Source organism: Salmo salar, chromosome ssa19, assembly GCF_905237065.1.
Source record: "Salmo salar chromosome ssa19, Ssal_v3.1, whole genome shotgun sequence".
Lineage (NCBI taxonomy): Eukaryota > Metazoa > Chordata > Actinopteri > Salmoniformes > Salmonidae > Salmo > Salmo salar.
The window spans coordinates 538978-553726 of NC_059460.1; the positions used below are offsets into that span (position 1 = coordinate 538978).

General features: G+C 43.2%; 1 protein-coding gene across 4 annotated transcripts in view; it reads right to left on the minus strand.

The window, feature by feature from the left end:
* LOC106578252 (rab11 family-interacting protein 3) overlaps window positions 1-14749 on the minus strand; it is a 140126-nt gene that overhangs the window by 76351 nt on the left and 49026 nt on the right. The window contains exon 1 of one of the 4 annotated variants that reach the window (XM_045701951.1): window positions 7046-7939. The exons of the other annotated variants lie outside the window; for them this stretch is intronic. Coding sequence (XP_045557907.1) covers window positions 7046-7084 — 39 coding nt within the window. The 5' untranslated portion in view covers window positions 7085-7939. Of the gene's footprint in view, window positions 1-7045; window positions 7940-14749 lie in introns of those variants that run through there. 4 annotated transcript variants of the gene reach the window in all.

The following is a 14749-nucleotide window of genomic DNA, read 5'->3' on the forward strand; positions in this document are numbered from 1 at the left end:
AGAAACAAGATTCTCTGGTCTGATGAAACCAAGATTGAACTCTTTTCCCTGAATGCCAAGTGTCACGTCGGGAGGAAACCTGGCACCATCCCTGCGGTGGACCACGGTGGTGGCAGCATCATGCTGCAAGAATGTTTTTCAGCGGCATGGACTGGGAGACTAGTCAGGATCGAGGGAAAGATGAACGGAGCAAAGTACAAAGAGATACTTGATGAAAACCTGGTTCAGAGCGCTCAGGACCTCAGACTGGGGTGAAGGTTCGCCTTACAACAGGACAACAACCCTAAGCACACAGCCAAGACAACATAGGAGTGGCTTCGGGACAAGTCTCTGAATGTCCTTAAGGACCTCAGACCGCGGAGGAGGTGAGGGCCTTGGGAGTGTGGTGCCAGGGAAATAACCTCTCACCCAACGTCAACAAAACAAAGGAGCTGATCGTGGATTTCAGAAAACAGCAGAGGGAGCAAGCCCCTATCCACATCGATGGGACTGCAGTGGAGAAGGTGGAAAGCTTCAAGTTCCTTGGCATACACATCACTGACTAACTGAAATGGTCCACCCACACAGACAGTGTGGTGAAGAAGGCACAACAGCGCCTCTTCAACCTTGGGAGGCTGAAGAAATTTGTCTTGGAATCTAAAACCCTCAAACTTTTACAGATGCACAATTGAGAGAATCCTGTCGGGCTGTATCACCGTCTGGTACGGCAACTGCATCACCGTCTGGTACGGCAACTGCACCGCCCGCAACCGCAGGGCTCTCCAGAGGGTGGGTCGGTTTTTATTGGTCGCATACACATTGTTAGCAGATGTTATTGCGAGTGTAGCGAAATGCGCCTGCTTGTAGTTCCGACAGTGTAGCAATATCTAACATGTAATCTAACAATTCCACAACAACTAACTAATACACAAAAATCAAAGTAAAGGAATGGAATAAGAATATATACATATAAATATATGGATGAGCAATGACAGAGCGGCATAGGCAAGATGCAATAAATTGTATAAAATACAGTATATACATATGAGATGAGTAATGCAAGATATGTAAACATTATAAAGTGGCATTATTTCAAGTGACTAGTGACCCATTTATTAAAGTGGCCAATGATTTCCAGTCGGTATGTAGGCAGCAGCCTCTCTGTGTTAGTGATGGCTGTTTAACAGTCTGATGGCCTTGAGATAGAAGCTGGTTTTCAATCTCTCGGTCCCAGCTTTGATGCACCGGAACTGACCTCACCTTCTGGATGGTAGCGGGATGAACAGGCAGTGGCTCGGGTGGTTGTTGTCCTTGATTATTTTTTTTTATGTAACCTTTATTTAACTAGGCAAGTCAGTAAAGAACAACTTCTTATTTACAATGACAGCCTACCGCTGGGCCAATTGTGCTCCGCCCTACGGGACTCCCAATCACGGCCGGTTGTGATACAGCCTGGAATCAAACCAGGGTCTGTAGTACCGCCTATAGCACTGAGATCCAGTGCCTTAGACCGGTGCGCCACTCAGGAGCCCGAATGGCGCAGGGTTTTTGAGACTGCACTTGAAGAAACTTTCAAAGTAGTGATGGACTTCGTTTCTCTTTGCGCATTTGAGCTGTTTCCTCCATAATACGGACTTGTTTTTTTACCAAATAGGGCTATCTTCTGTATACCACCCCTACCTTGTCACAACAACTGATTGGCTCAAACGCATTAAGGAGGAAAGAAATTCCACAAATTAACTTTCAACAAGGCACACCTGTTAATTGAAATGCATTCCAGGTGACTACCACATGAAGCGTGCTAAGAGTGTGCAAAGCTGTCATCAAGGCAAAGGGTGGCAACTTTGAAGAATTTGTTTAACACTTTTTTAGTTACTACATGATTCCATATATGTTATGTCTTCACTGTTATTCTACAATGTAGAAAAGAGTAAAAATAAAGAAAAACCCTTGAACTTTTGACAAACTATGTAAATGTAATATATTTTTTGTATTTTTTTTTGCAAACATTTTTAAAAACCTGTTTTTGCTTTGTCATTATGGGGTAATGTGTAGATTGATGAGGGGAAACAAATATTTACTACATTTTAGAATAAGGCTGTAACATAACAAAATGTGGAAAAAGTCAAGGGGTCTGAATACTTTCCAAATGCACTGTATTTTATAGTCTTTTTTGCTCATGTTTTTCAAGGGTGCCAACAATTTTTCAATACTAGAACATGAAAAATGGTTCCGTACTAGAATTTTGGTTACTTTCGGTACTTCTGTGAAAATGTGTCTCACAGATCAACTCTGTCCATCAACGCAGCTGCTGTCCCCCTACAGCACACGGCGTGCACAGTGCCTGTTCTACTTACTAATTCCTAGCCTGCACTGGGAGTCTAAGCTGCATCACGTTAGCTCCCTACTCATGCTGCACAGAAATTAACACAACTGAATAATGCGACAAGGCATGTCTACATTTTGAAACTTAATTACTGTTTGCAAAACAATGTTCATGCACGCTACAACACTTTGCAATGCTTGAAGATAATTAGCTTACAACTGAAACTAACATCGATTCACTACCTGTAGTACTTTGTTTGTGATGATATGCAAACCATAACGCAAAAGATTCTGATTTCAAAGCTGATTGCCACCAAAAACACTCTCCATCACATCTCTCCATCAGCCAGATTATCTATTGAACAGTTAGTGTATGTGAATAGTGCACCCATTGTAATTCATTATAGGTCATATTTTATAGAAATCTGGAGATTACTTTAAGCCAACCCTTTTCATGTCACAGTGTAATATCATCAATCATAGAACGTTAATGAGTAACAAAAGTGTAGCCTACTTTCAGAGGAGACCATATTCACAATTTAACTGTTGCCAATGGTGCTTTTTAGCCAATTAGAGCAACGTCCAAACAGCGGTTGGATTTTAACAGTGAGGAGGCTGACAAAGTCGCTGGATTTTTTTGGCCAAAATGAGGCTTTTAATTTAGAAGTTTAAGAATTGATACAGCTGCCGAAACCTTACAATATATATTCTGAACAAAAATATAAACGCAACATGTAAAGTGTTGGTCTCATGTTTCCTGAGCTTCAGCTCAGAATCTCTAAAAGAACCCAGAAGTTTTCCATACATACCAAAAGCTTTTTCTCTCAAATATTGTGCACAAATTTGTTTACATTCCTGTTAGAGAGCATTTCTCCTATGCCAAGATAATCCATCCACCTGACATGTGTGGCATATAAAGAAGCTGATTAAACAGCATGATAATTACACAAGTGCACCTTGTGCTGGGGACAATAAAAGACCACTAAAATTAGCAGTTTTGTCACAGAACACAATGTCACAGATGTCTCAAGTTTTGAGGGAGAGTGCAATAGGCATGCTGAATGCAGGAATGTCCACCAGGTCTGTTGCCAGAAAATGTTATGTTAATTTCTCTACCATAAGCAATGTCGTTTTAAAGAATTTGGCAGTACGTCCAACCGGCCTCACAACCGCAGACCACGTGTATGGCATCGTGTGGGCAAGCGGTTTGCTGATGTCAACGTTGTGAATAGAGTTCCCCAGGGTGGCGGTGGGATTATGTCATGAGCAGGCATAACCTACGGACAACAAATACAATTGCATTTTATCAATGGCAATTTGAATGCACAGAGATACCGTGACGAGATCCTGAGGCCAATTGGCCCTGTCCGGGGGTATCATCGGATGGGGCCACAGTGTCTTCTGATCCCTCCTGTCTCAGCCTCCAGTATTTATGCTGCAGTAGTTTATGTGTCGGGGGGCTAGGGTCAGTCTGTTACATCTGGAGTATTTCTCTTGTCTTATCCGGTGTCCTGTGTGTATTTAAATATGCTCTCTCTAATTCTCTCTTTCTGTCTTTCTCTCGGAGGACCTGAGCCCTAGGACCATGCCTCAGGACTACCTGGTATGATGACTCCTTGCTGTCCCCAGTCCACCTGGCCGTGCTGCTGCTCCAGTTTCAACTGTTCTGCCTGCGGCTATGGAACCCTGACCTGTTCACCGGACGTGCTTGTTGCACCCTCGACAACTACTATGATTATTATTATTTGACCATGCTGGTCATTTATGAACATTTTAACATTTTAACATCTTGACCATGTTCTGTTATAATATCCACCCTGCACAGCCAGAAGAGGACTGGCCACCGCTCATAGCCTGGTTCCTCTCTAGGTTTCTTCCTAGGTTTTTGGCCTTTCTAGGGAGTTTTTCCTAGGGAGTTTTTCCTAGCCACCGTGCTTCTTTCACATGCTTTGCTTGCTGTTTGGGGTTTTAGGCTGGGTTTCTGTACAGCACTTTGAGAATATCAGCTGATGTACGAAGGGCTATATAAAAATACATTTGATTTGAAATTTGAATTGCCGTGCCATTCATCCGCCGCCATCACCTCATGTTTCAGCATGATAATTCACGGCCCCATGTCGCAAGGATCTGTACACAATTCCTGGAAGTTGAAAAAGTCCCAGTTCTTCCATGGCCTGCATACTCACCAGACATGTCACCCATTGAGCACATGTGTGATGCTCTGGATCGACGTGTACTACAGCGTGTTCCAGTTCCCGCCAATATCCATCAACTTCGCACAGTCATTGAAGAAAAGTGGGACAACATTCCTTAACCACAATCAACAGCCTGATCAACTCTATGCGAAGAAGAGGTGTTACACTGCATGAGGCAAATGCTGGTCACACCAGATATGGACTGGATTTCTGATCCACTCCCCTACTTTTAATTTTTTTTATCTGGGACCAACAGATGCATATCTGTATTCCAAGTCATGTGAAATCCATAGATTAGGGTCAAATGAATTTATTTCAATTGACTGATTTCCTTACATGAACTTTAACTCAGTAAAATTGCAGAAATTGTTACATGTTTCATTAATATTTGTTTAGTATAAAAAAAACGAAATCACATTAATTACTACCAGCACACATATCAATAAAGGTGCCACACATGCTTTTAAGCATAAATACAACCTGGGATATAAACATGTACGTCCCACGGGATAAGCTACCGCATTACCTATACCATTCATTAAGTATGCGCTCAATGCACCCCATTTCCCCATCAATTCTCAGACCAGGAAATGAACAAAACCCTTTTCAATAAACAAGGATAACAAGGTAAGCATCTACATTGAAGCTTAACCCTCACGATTTAATCGTCAAAAATAATTACATAACATTTGTACTTCCTCATCATAAATACATGAATAAAGTTACAGTGAGGGAAAAAAAGTATTTGATCCCTTGCTGATTTTGTACGTTTGCCCACTGACAAAGAAATGATCAGTCTATAATTTTAATGGTAGGTTTATTTGAACAGTGAGAGACAGAATAACAACAAAAAAATCCAGAAAAACGCATGTCAAAAATGTTATAAATTCATTTGCATTTTAATGAGGGAAATAAGTATTTGACCCCCTCTCAATCAGAAAGATTTCTGGCTCCCAGGTGTCTTTTATACAGGTAACGAGCTGAGATTAGGAGCACACTCTTAAAGGGAGTGCTCCTAATCTCAGTTTGTTACCTGTATAAAAGACACCTGTCCACAGAAGCAATCAATCAATCAGATTCCAAACTCTCCACCATGGCCAAGTCCAAAGAGCTCTCCAAGGATGTCAGGGACAAGATTGTAGACCTACACAAGGCTGGAATGGGCTACAAGACCATCGCCAAGCAGCTTGGTGAGAAGGTGACAACAGTTGGTGCGATTATTCGCAAATGGAAGAAACACAAAATAACTGCCATCTCCCTTGTCCTGGGGCTCCATGCAAGATCTCACCACGTGGAGTTGCAATTATCATGAGAACGGTGAGGAATCAGCCCAGAACAACACGGGAGGATCTTGTCAATAATCTCAAGGCAGCTGGGACCATAGTCACCAAGAAAACAATTGGTAACACAGTACGCCGTGAAGGACTGAAATCCTGCAGCGCCCGCAAGGTCCCCCTGCTCAAGAAAGCACATATACATGCCCGTCTGAAGTTTGCCAATGAACATCTGAATGATTCAGAGGACAACTTGGTGAGAGTGTTGTGGTCAGAGGAGACCAAAATGGAGCTCTTTGGCATCAACTCAACTCGCCGTGTTTGGAGGAGGAGGAATGCTACCTATAACCCAAAGAACACCATCCCCACCATCAAACATGGTGGTGGAAACATTATGCTTTGGGGGTGTTTTTCTACTAATGGGACAGGACAACTTCACCGCATCAAAGGGACGATGGACGGGGCCATGTACCGTCAAATCTTGGGTGAGAACCTCTTTCCCTCAGCCAGGGCATTGAAAATGGGTCGTGGATGGGTATTACAGCATGACAATGACCCAAAACACATGGCCAAGGCAACAAAGGAGTGGCTCAAGAAGAAGCACATTAAGGTCCTGGAGTGGCCTAGCCAGTCTCCAGACCTTAATCCCATAGAAAATCTGCAGAGGGAGCTGCCAAACATCAGCCTCGAAACCTTAATGACTTGGAGAAGATCTGCAAAGAGGAGTGGGACAAAATCCCTCCTGAGATGTGTGCAAACCTGGTGGCCAACTACAAGAAACGTTTGACCTCTGTGATTGCCAACAAGGGTTTTGCCACCAAGTACCAAGTCATGTTTTGCAGAGGGGTCAAATACTTATTTCCCTCATTAAAATGCAAATCATTTTATAACATTTTTGACATGCGTTTTTCAGGATTTTTTTGTTGTTATTCTGTCTCTCACTGTTCAAATAAACCTACCATTAAAATTATAGACGGATCATTTCTTTGTTAGTGGGCAAACGTACAAAATCAGCAGGGGGTCAAATACTTTTTTCCCTCACTGTATATACTGGGCAACACACAACAATAGGTTTAGCACACACAAACCAATTGACGGCGTGCGACCGCAAACTCACATACGTCTCTTCTCGTTTGCATTTCATCAACAATCAATACTTTGCTAAACCCACATTATAATCAATAAACATTGTCTGGTTACTCATAAAATTAGGCTTAACTTTAGCTTAGGTGACCGAGGACATAAGGATAATAGTCAAAGAGCCTCCCCTACCGGTCTGTGTGGAGCTCCAGGAGGAACCGGGCCTGTCATTAGACCGACCACCCGTAATTTCCCCCTAGCGCTTCCTCCCTTTCACTCTCAGAATGCAAGAGTAAAAAACATAGAATGCCCAACACCTATTTCAGCTCCAATGGGTTCTCAAAAGGAGTGGAGTCTGTAGACTGAAAAGAGTCCGAAGGGCAGGGGAAGGAAACGGTATAGCATATGATACCTCAACTACCAGCCAATCTACTCCTCTCACTGAATTTTATGGTCAAAATATCACATGAAATAGAGGGAGTAATGTCCACTTTAAATTTTTCAGTTTCAATGACTCTAGTTCCTGGACGAATTTGACAGGGTGAATCATTAAGCCACCCCCTCTTCTACCAGTCTTTATAGGCTTATATGATTGGACGAAGAATGCCATATACTGTATGTGCACAGCCATAAACTGACTCGCTGTTTACTTACTTATTTTACTCACCGTTTCCCTTAAGGAGACAAAACCAGCATGACGTAAGCCTAGAGATTGAACCCTTTGCCTGGGGAGGAGGCTGAGGAGAGGGGGCTGGATTGGCTGTGTTAATGCACCACTAGGCTTAGAGAAAAGGCCACAAGAAGAGGTTAGGCCACAATGGCTATGTACTGACAGAGAGATATTCTCTCACAATGACAGGTGGTAACCACACACTGGCTGGGTGTTTGTTTGAAAGCGGGAAGGCAAAGGAAGAAGAAAAGTAGGTCGGGTCTTTGGTTTTCTCAAGGCAAGCAGGCCCTCCGCCCAGCTACCTCACTTATCCTGTTTTGAGAGCCAAGAACAGCGTGGCTATTGTTTTATTTTTTATTTTTTTTTATTTCACCTTTATTTAACCAGGTAGGCAAGTTGAGAACAAGCACTCATTTACAATTGCGACCTGGAAAAGATAAAGCAAGCAGTTTGACACATACAACAACACACAGTTACACATGGAATAAACAAACATACAGTCAATAATATAGTAGAAAAATAAGTCTATATACAAAGTGAGCAAATTAAGTGAGATAAGGGAGGTAAAGGCGAAAAAGGCCATGGTGGCAAAGTAAATACAATATAGCAAGTAAAACACTGGAATGGTAGATTTGCAGTGGAAGAAAGTGCAAAGTAGAAATAGAAATAATGGGGTGCAAAGGAGCAAAATAAATAAATAAATACAGTAGGGGAAGAGGTAGTTGTTTGGGCTAAATTATAGAAGTGCTATGTACAGGTGCAGTAATCTGTGAGCTGCTCTGACAGCTGGTGCTTAAAGCTAGTGAGAGAGATAAGTGTTTCCAGGAATTGGCTTTGGGGGTGACCAGAGAGATATACCTGCTGGAGCGCGTGCTACAGGCGGGTGCTGCTATGGTGACCAGCGAGCTGAGATAAGGGGGAACTTTACTTAGCAGGGTCTTGTAGATGACCTGGAGCCAGTGAGTTTGGCGACGAGTATGAAGCGAGGGCCAGCCAACGAGAGCGTACAGGTCGCAGTGGTGGGTAGTATATGGGGCTTTGGTGACAAAACGGATGGCACTGTGATAGACTGCATCCAATTTATTGAGTAGGGTATTGGAGGCTATTTTGTAAATGACATCGCCGAAGTCGAGGATCGGTAGGATGGTCAGTTTTACGTATGTTTGGTATGTTTGGCAGCATGAGTGAAAGATGCTTTGTTGCGAAATAGGAAGCCAGTTCTAGATTTAACTTTGGATTGGAGATGTTTGATGTGAGTCTGGAAGGAGAGTTTACAGTCTTACCAGACACCTAGGTATTTGTAGTTGTCCACATATTCTAAGTCAGAACTGTTCAGAGTAGTGATGCTGGACGGGCGGGCAGGTGCAGGCAGCGATCGGTTGAAGAGCATGCATTTAGTTTTACTTGTATTTAAGAGCAGTTGGAGGCCACGGAAGGAGAGTTGTATGGCATTGAAACTCGTCTGGAGGGTAGTTAACACAGTGTCCAAAGAAGGGCCAGAAGTATACAGAATGGTGTTGTCTGCGTAGAGGTGGATCAGAGACTCACCAGCAGCAAGAGCGACATCATTGATGTATACAGAGAAAAGAGTCGGCCCAAGAATTGAACACTGTGGCACCCCCATAGAGACTGCCAGAGGCCCGGACAACAGGCCCTCCGATTTGACACACTGAAGTCTATCAGAGAAGTAGTTGGTGAACCAGGCGAGGCAATCATTTGAGAAACCAAGGCTGTTGAGTCTGCCGATGAGGATGTGGTGATTGACAGATTCGAAAGCCTTGGCCAGGTCAATGAATACAGCTGCACAGTATTGTTTCTTATCGATGGCAGTTAAGATATCGTTTAGGACCTTGACCGTGGCTGAGGTGCACCCATGACCAGCTCTGAAACCAGATTGCATAGCGGAGAAGGTGTGGTGGGATTCGAAATGGTCGGTAATCTGTTTGTTGACTTGGCTTTAGAGAGGCAGGGTAGGATAGATATAGGTCTGTAGCAGTTTGGGTCAAGAGTGTCCCCCCTTTGAAGAGGGGGATGACCGCAGCTGCTTTCCAATCTTTGGGAATCTCAGACGACACGAAAGAGAGGTTGAACCGGCTAGTAATAGGGGTTGCAACAATTTCGGCAGGTAATTTTATAAAGAAAGGGTCCAGATTGTCTAGCCCGGCTGATTTGTAGGGGCCCTTATTTTGCAGCTCTTTCAGAACGTCAGCTGACTGGATTTGGGAGAAGGAGAAATGGGGAAGGCTTGGGCAAGTTGCTGTGGGGGGGTGTAGTGCTGTTGACCGGGGTAGGGGTAGCCAGGTGGAAAGCATGGTCAGCCGTAGAAAAATGCTTATTGAAATTCTCAATTATAGTGGATTTATCGGTGGTGACAGAGTTTCCTATCCTCAGTGCAGTGGGCAGCTGGGAGGAGGTGCTCTTATTCTCCAAGGACTTTACAGTGTCCCAGAACATTTTTTAGTTTATGTTGCAGGAAGCAAATTTCTGCTTGAAAAAGCTAGCCTTGGCTTTTCTAAATGCCTGTGTATATTGGTTTCTAACTTCCCTGAAAAGTTGCATATCACGGGGGCTGTTCGATGCTAATGCAGAACGCCACAGGATGTTTTTGTGTTGGTTAAGGGCAGTCAGGTCTGGAGAGAACCAAGGGCTAGATCGGTTCCTGGTTCAAAATTTCTTGAATGGGGCATGCTTATTTAAGATGGTGAGGAAGGCATTTAAAAAAAATAACCAGGCATCCTCTACTGAAGGGATGAGGTCAATATCCTTCCAGGATACCCGGGCCAGGTCGATTAGAAAGGCCAGCTCACTGAAGTGTTTCAGGGAGCGTTTGACAGTGATGAGTGGAGGTCGTCGTTATTGAGAGAGGAACCTAGGGGGAAAAACAAGTTAAGGGACACAGGTGTGGCGTCGACTTCACTAGCACCAACCACCAACTCTATCCAATTCAGCTACTGCTATTTCTTAGGGCAGGAAATGTGTTAAAAATGTATACTGTAGAGATATAGCAGTTCATGATTAGTTCAATGTTATGGAGAGGACAGACCCGTTTCTGTAACTCCCTTCACTGTGTTTTTGTGGAGGTGTGTGCAATAACTATAGGTAGGGTAGGGTGTCCACACACTCTACCCAGAGTGGGTGAAAACAAGCTTTGGTGATGACATTTCACTTGGTAAATACATTTTACAAAGACAAATTATTCATGTTCTGAATCGTTCCATGGGGTCTTTCTCTAACATTTCATTAACAGTATATGTCAGATTTCGTAATTCCTCTTTAAGGAATACCTAGGATAGGATAAAGTAATCCTTCTAACCCCCCCCCCTTAAAAGATTTAGATGCACTATTGTAAAGTGGTTGTTCCACTGGATATCATAAGGTGAATGCACCAATTTGTAAGTCGCTCTGGATAAGAGCGTCTGCTAAATGACTTAAATGTAAATGTAATGTAAATGTAAATGTAACACAATACATCCTATAACGAGCACAGAGCGCCGTTGACAGAGCGGTGCAGCTTTCTTACAGCAACTTTTGAGGATTTTACATGTTGTGGTGGTCGTTTTCAAAGTAGTTTTTCCGGGTTGCAAAAAGCTTAATTACCATGACACGAGCTGAATTAAATGTAAAAGCCTTTGAAAATAAAAAACTGGATGTGCGATCAGTGCTCCGTTGACATTTCACAGAGATACGCTTGTTTTGTGAGAAATCTTCAAAAAAAGAACAGGAATTCCGCATATTTATAAATATGGATTATTTCGAAGAAAAACAACATTTCTTGTGGAAGTAGCAGTCCTGGGAGTGCATTCTGACGAAGATCAGAAAAGGTAAGAGCATATTTATAATACTAATTCTGAGTTTAGGTGACCCCGAACTTGGCGAGTGTCTGTATAGCTTGCTATGATGGCGAGCTATGTACTCAGAATATTGAAAAATGTGCTTTCTCCGTAAAGCTATTTTAAAATCTGACACAGCGGTTGCATCCAGGAGTAGTCGATCTATAATTCTTTAAATAATTGTTCTATATTTTGTCAACGTTTATGATGAGTATTTTTGTAAATTGATGTGCACATTCACCGAAAGTTTTGGTGGGAATACATTTTCTGAACATCACACGCCAATGTAAAATGCTGTTTTTGGATATAAATATGAACTTTATCGAACAAAACATACATGTATTGTGTAACATAATGTCCTAGGAGTGTCATCTGATGAAGATCGTCAAAGGGTTAGTGCTTCATTTAGCTGTGTTTTGGGTTTTATTGACACATGTCCTTGCTTGGAAAATGGCTGTGTGATTATTTTTGTCTATGTACTCTCCTAACATAATCTAATGTTTTGCTTTCGCTGTAAAGCCTTTCTGAAATCGGACAATGTGGTTACATCAAGGAGAAGTGTATCTTTAAAATGGTGTAAAATAGTTGTATGTTTTAGAAAGTTGAATTATGACATTTTGAATTTGCCGCCCTGATATTTCACTGGCTGTGTCCCGCAGGTGGGACGCTAGCGTCCCACGTAGCCCATAGAAGTTAAGGCTCCATGGATTGATGAGGAATTGAAAAACTGTATGGTTGAAAGAGATGGGGCAAAAGGAGTGGCTAATAAGTCTGGCTGTACGTCTGACTGGCTTACTTACTGCAAATTGAGAAATTATGTGACTAAACTCAACAACAAAAAAGAAGAAACTGTATTATGAAGCCAAGATCAATGATATAAAGAATGATGGAAAAAAACATTGGGAGTACTTTAAATGAAATTATGGACATCACAAAACCATTTGATGTTGCCAATTATTTTAATGATTATTTCATTGGCAAAGTGGGCAAACTTAGGCAGGAAATGCCAACAACGACCAGTAAACAATTGTATTAATGCATAAAAAAAACAAATAATGAAAGAAAAGCATTGCAAGTTTGAATTTTGAAAAGTTAGTGTGGGAGAGGTGAAAAAATTATTATTATCGATCAATAATGACAAACCTCCTGGCATTGACAACTTAGATAGAAAGCTACAGAGGTGTAACGCCCTGGCCATAGAAAGGGGTTCTGTTCTTTATTTTGGTTAGGCCAGGGTGTTACATTGGGTGGGCGTTCTATGTTCATTTTCTAGGTTTTTTGTATTTCTTTGTTTTGGGCCGTGTGTGGCTCCCAATCAGGCACAGCTGAAGTTCGTTGTTGCTGATTGGGAGTCACATATAAGGAGCATGTTTTTCCTTTGGGTTTGGTGGGTAATTGTTTCTGTTAGTGTTTTGCACCTGACAGGACTGTTTGGCTGTCGGTTTCCTTATTTTTGTATAGTGTTCTTTCTGCTATTAAATATTCAATGATGAACACTAACTCCGCTGCACTTTAGTCTACTCTCTCTCACGACAGCTGTTACAGAATTACCCACCAAAAACGGAACAAGCAGCGGAGGAAGGAGCAGCGCAAGGAGAAGAACCAGGAGAGGAGCTATCTGGAATCGTGGACTTGGGAGGAAATCCTGGACGGTAAAGAACCATGGGCTCAAGCTGGGGATAATCGCCGCCCGCAGTGGGAGATCGAGGCGGCGAGAGCTGAGAGGCGCTGGTATGAGGAGAGGGAGCGCAACAGACACGAGAGGCAGCCCCAAAAAATGTTGGGGGGGGGCACACGGGGAGTGTGGCGGAACCAGGAAGGAATTCTGGACCAACTCCCCGTGCTTACGGCAGGCAGCGCAGTACTGCTCAGGCACCGTGGCCAAGTCCAAAGAGCTCTCCAAGATTGTAGACCTACACAAGGCTGGAATGGGCTACAAGACCATCGCCAAGCAGCTTGGTGAGAAGGTGACAACAGTTGGTGCGATTATTCGCAAATGGAAGAAACACAAAATAACTGCCATCTCCCTTGTCCTGGGGCTCCATGCAAGATCTCACCACGTGGAGTTGCAATGATCATGAGAACGGTGAGGAATCAGCCCAGAACAACACAACAACAACTTTGCCTCATCAATCTACACACAATACCCCAATAAAGTGAATTCATAAAAAAAAAACTGATGTCACATTTACGTAAGTATTTCGACCCTTTCCTCAGTAGTATGTTGAAGCACATTTGACAGCGATTACAGCCTCAAATCTTCTTGGGTATGACGCTACAAGCTTGGCACACCTGTAGTTGGGGAGTTTCTCCTGTTCTTCTCTGCAGATCCTCTCAAGCTCTATCAGGTTGGATAGAGAGCGTCTCTGCACAGCTATTTTCAGGTCTCTCCAGAGATGTTCGATCGGGTTCAAGTCAGGGCTCTGGCAAGGCCACTCAAGGACATTCAAACACTTGTCCCAAAGCCACGCCTGCGTTGTCTTGGCTGTGTGCTTAGGGTCATTGTCCTGTTGGAAGGTGAACCTTCACCCCAGTCAGAGGTCCTGAGGGCTCTGGAGCAGGTTTTCATCAAGGATCTCTCTACTTTGCTCCGTTCATCTTTCCTTCGATCGTGACTACTCTCCCAGTCCCTGCTGCTGAAAAACATCCCCACAGCATGATGCTGCCACCACAATGCTTCACCGTAGGGATGGTGCCAGATTTCCTCCAGACGTGACGCTTGCCATTCAGGCCAAAGAATTCAATCTTGGTTTCCTCAGACCAGAGAATCTTGTTTCTCATGGTCTGAGAGTCTTTAGGTTCCCTTCGGCAAACTCCAAGTGGGCCTGATTGGTGGAGTGCTGCAGTGATGGTTGTCCTTCTGGAAGGTTCTCCCATATCCACAGAAGAACTCCGAAGCTCTGTCAGAGTGACCATCGGGTTCTTGGTCACCTCCCTTACCAAGGCCCTTCTCCCCCGATTGCTCAGTTTGGCCAGGCGGACAGGTCTAGGAAGAGTCTTGGTGGTTACAAACGTCTTCCATTTAAGAATGATGGAGGCCACTGTGTTCTTGGGGACCTTCAATGCTGTAGAAATGTTTTGGTACCCTTCCCCAGATTTGTGCCTCGATATAATCCGGTCTCAATGCTGAATGGACAATTCCTTCAACCTAATGGCTTGGTTTTTGCTCTGACATGCACTGTCAACTGTGGGACCTTAAATAGACAGGTGAGTGACTTTCCAAATCATATACAATCAATTGAATTTATCACAGATGGGCTCCAATCAAGTTGTAGAACCACCTCAAGGATGATCAATGTAAACAAAATACACCTGAGCTCAATTTCGAGCTACATAGCAATGGGTCTGAATACTTATGCAAATAAGGTATCTGTTTTTATTTTTAATACATTTGCT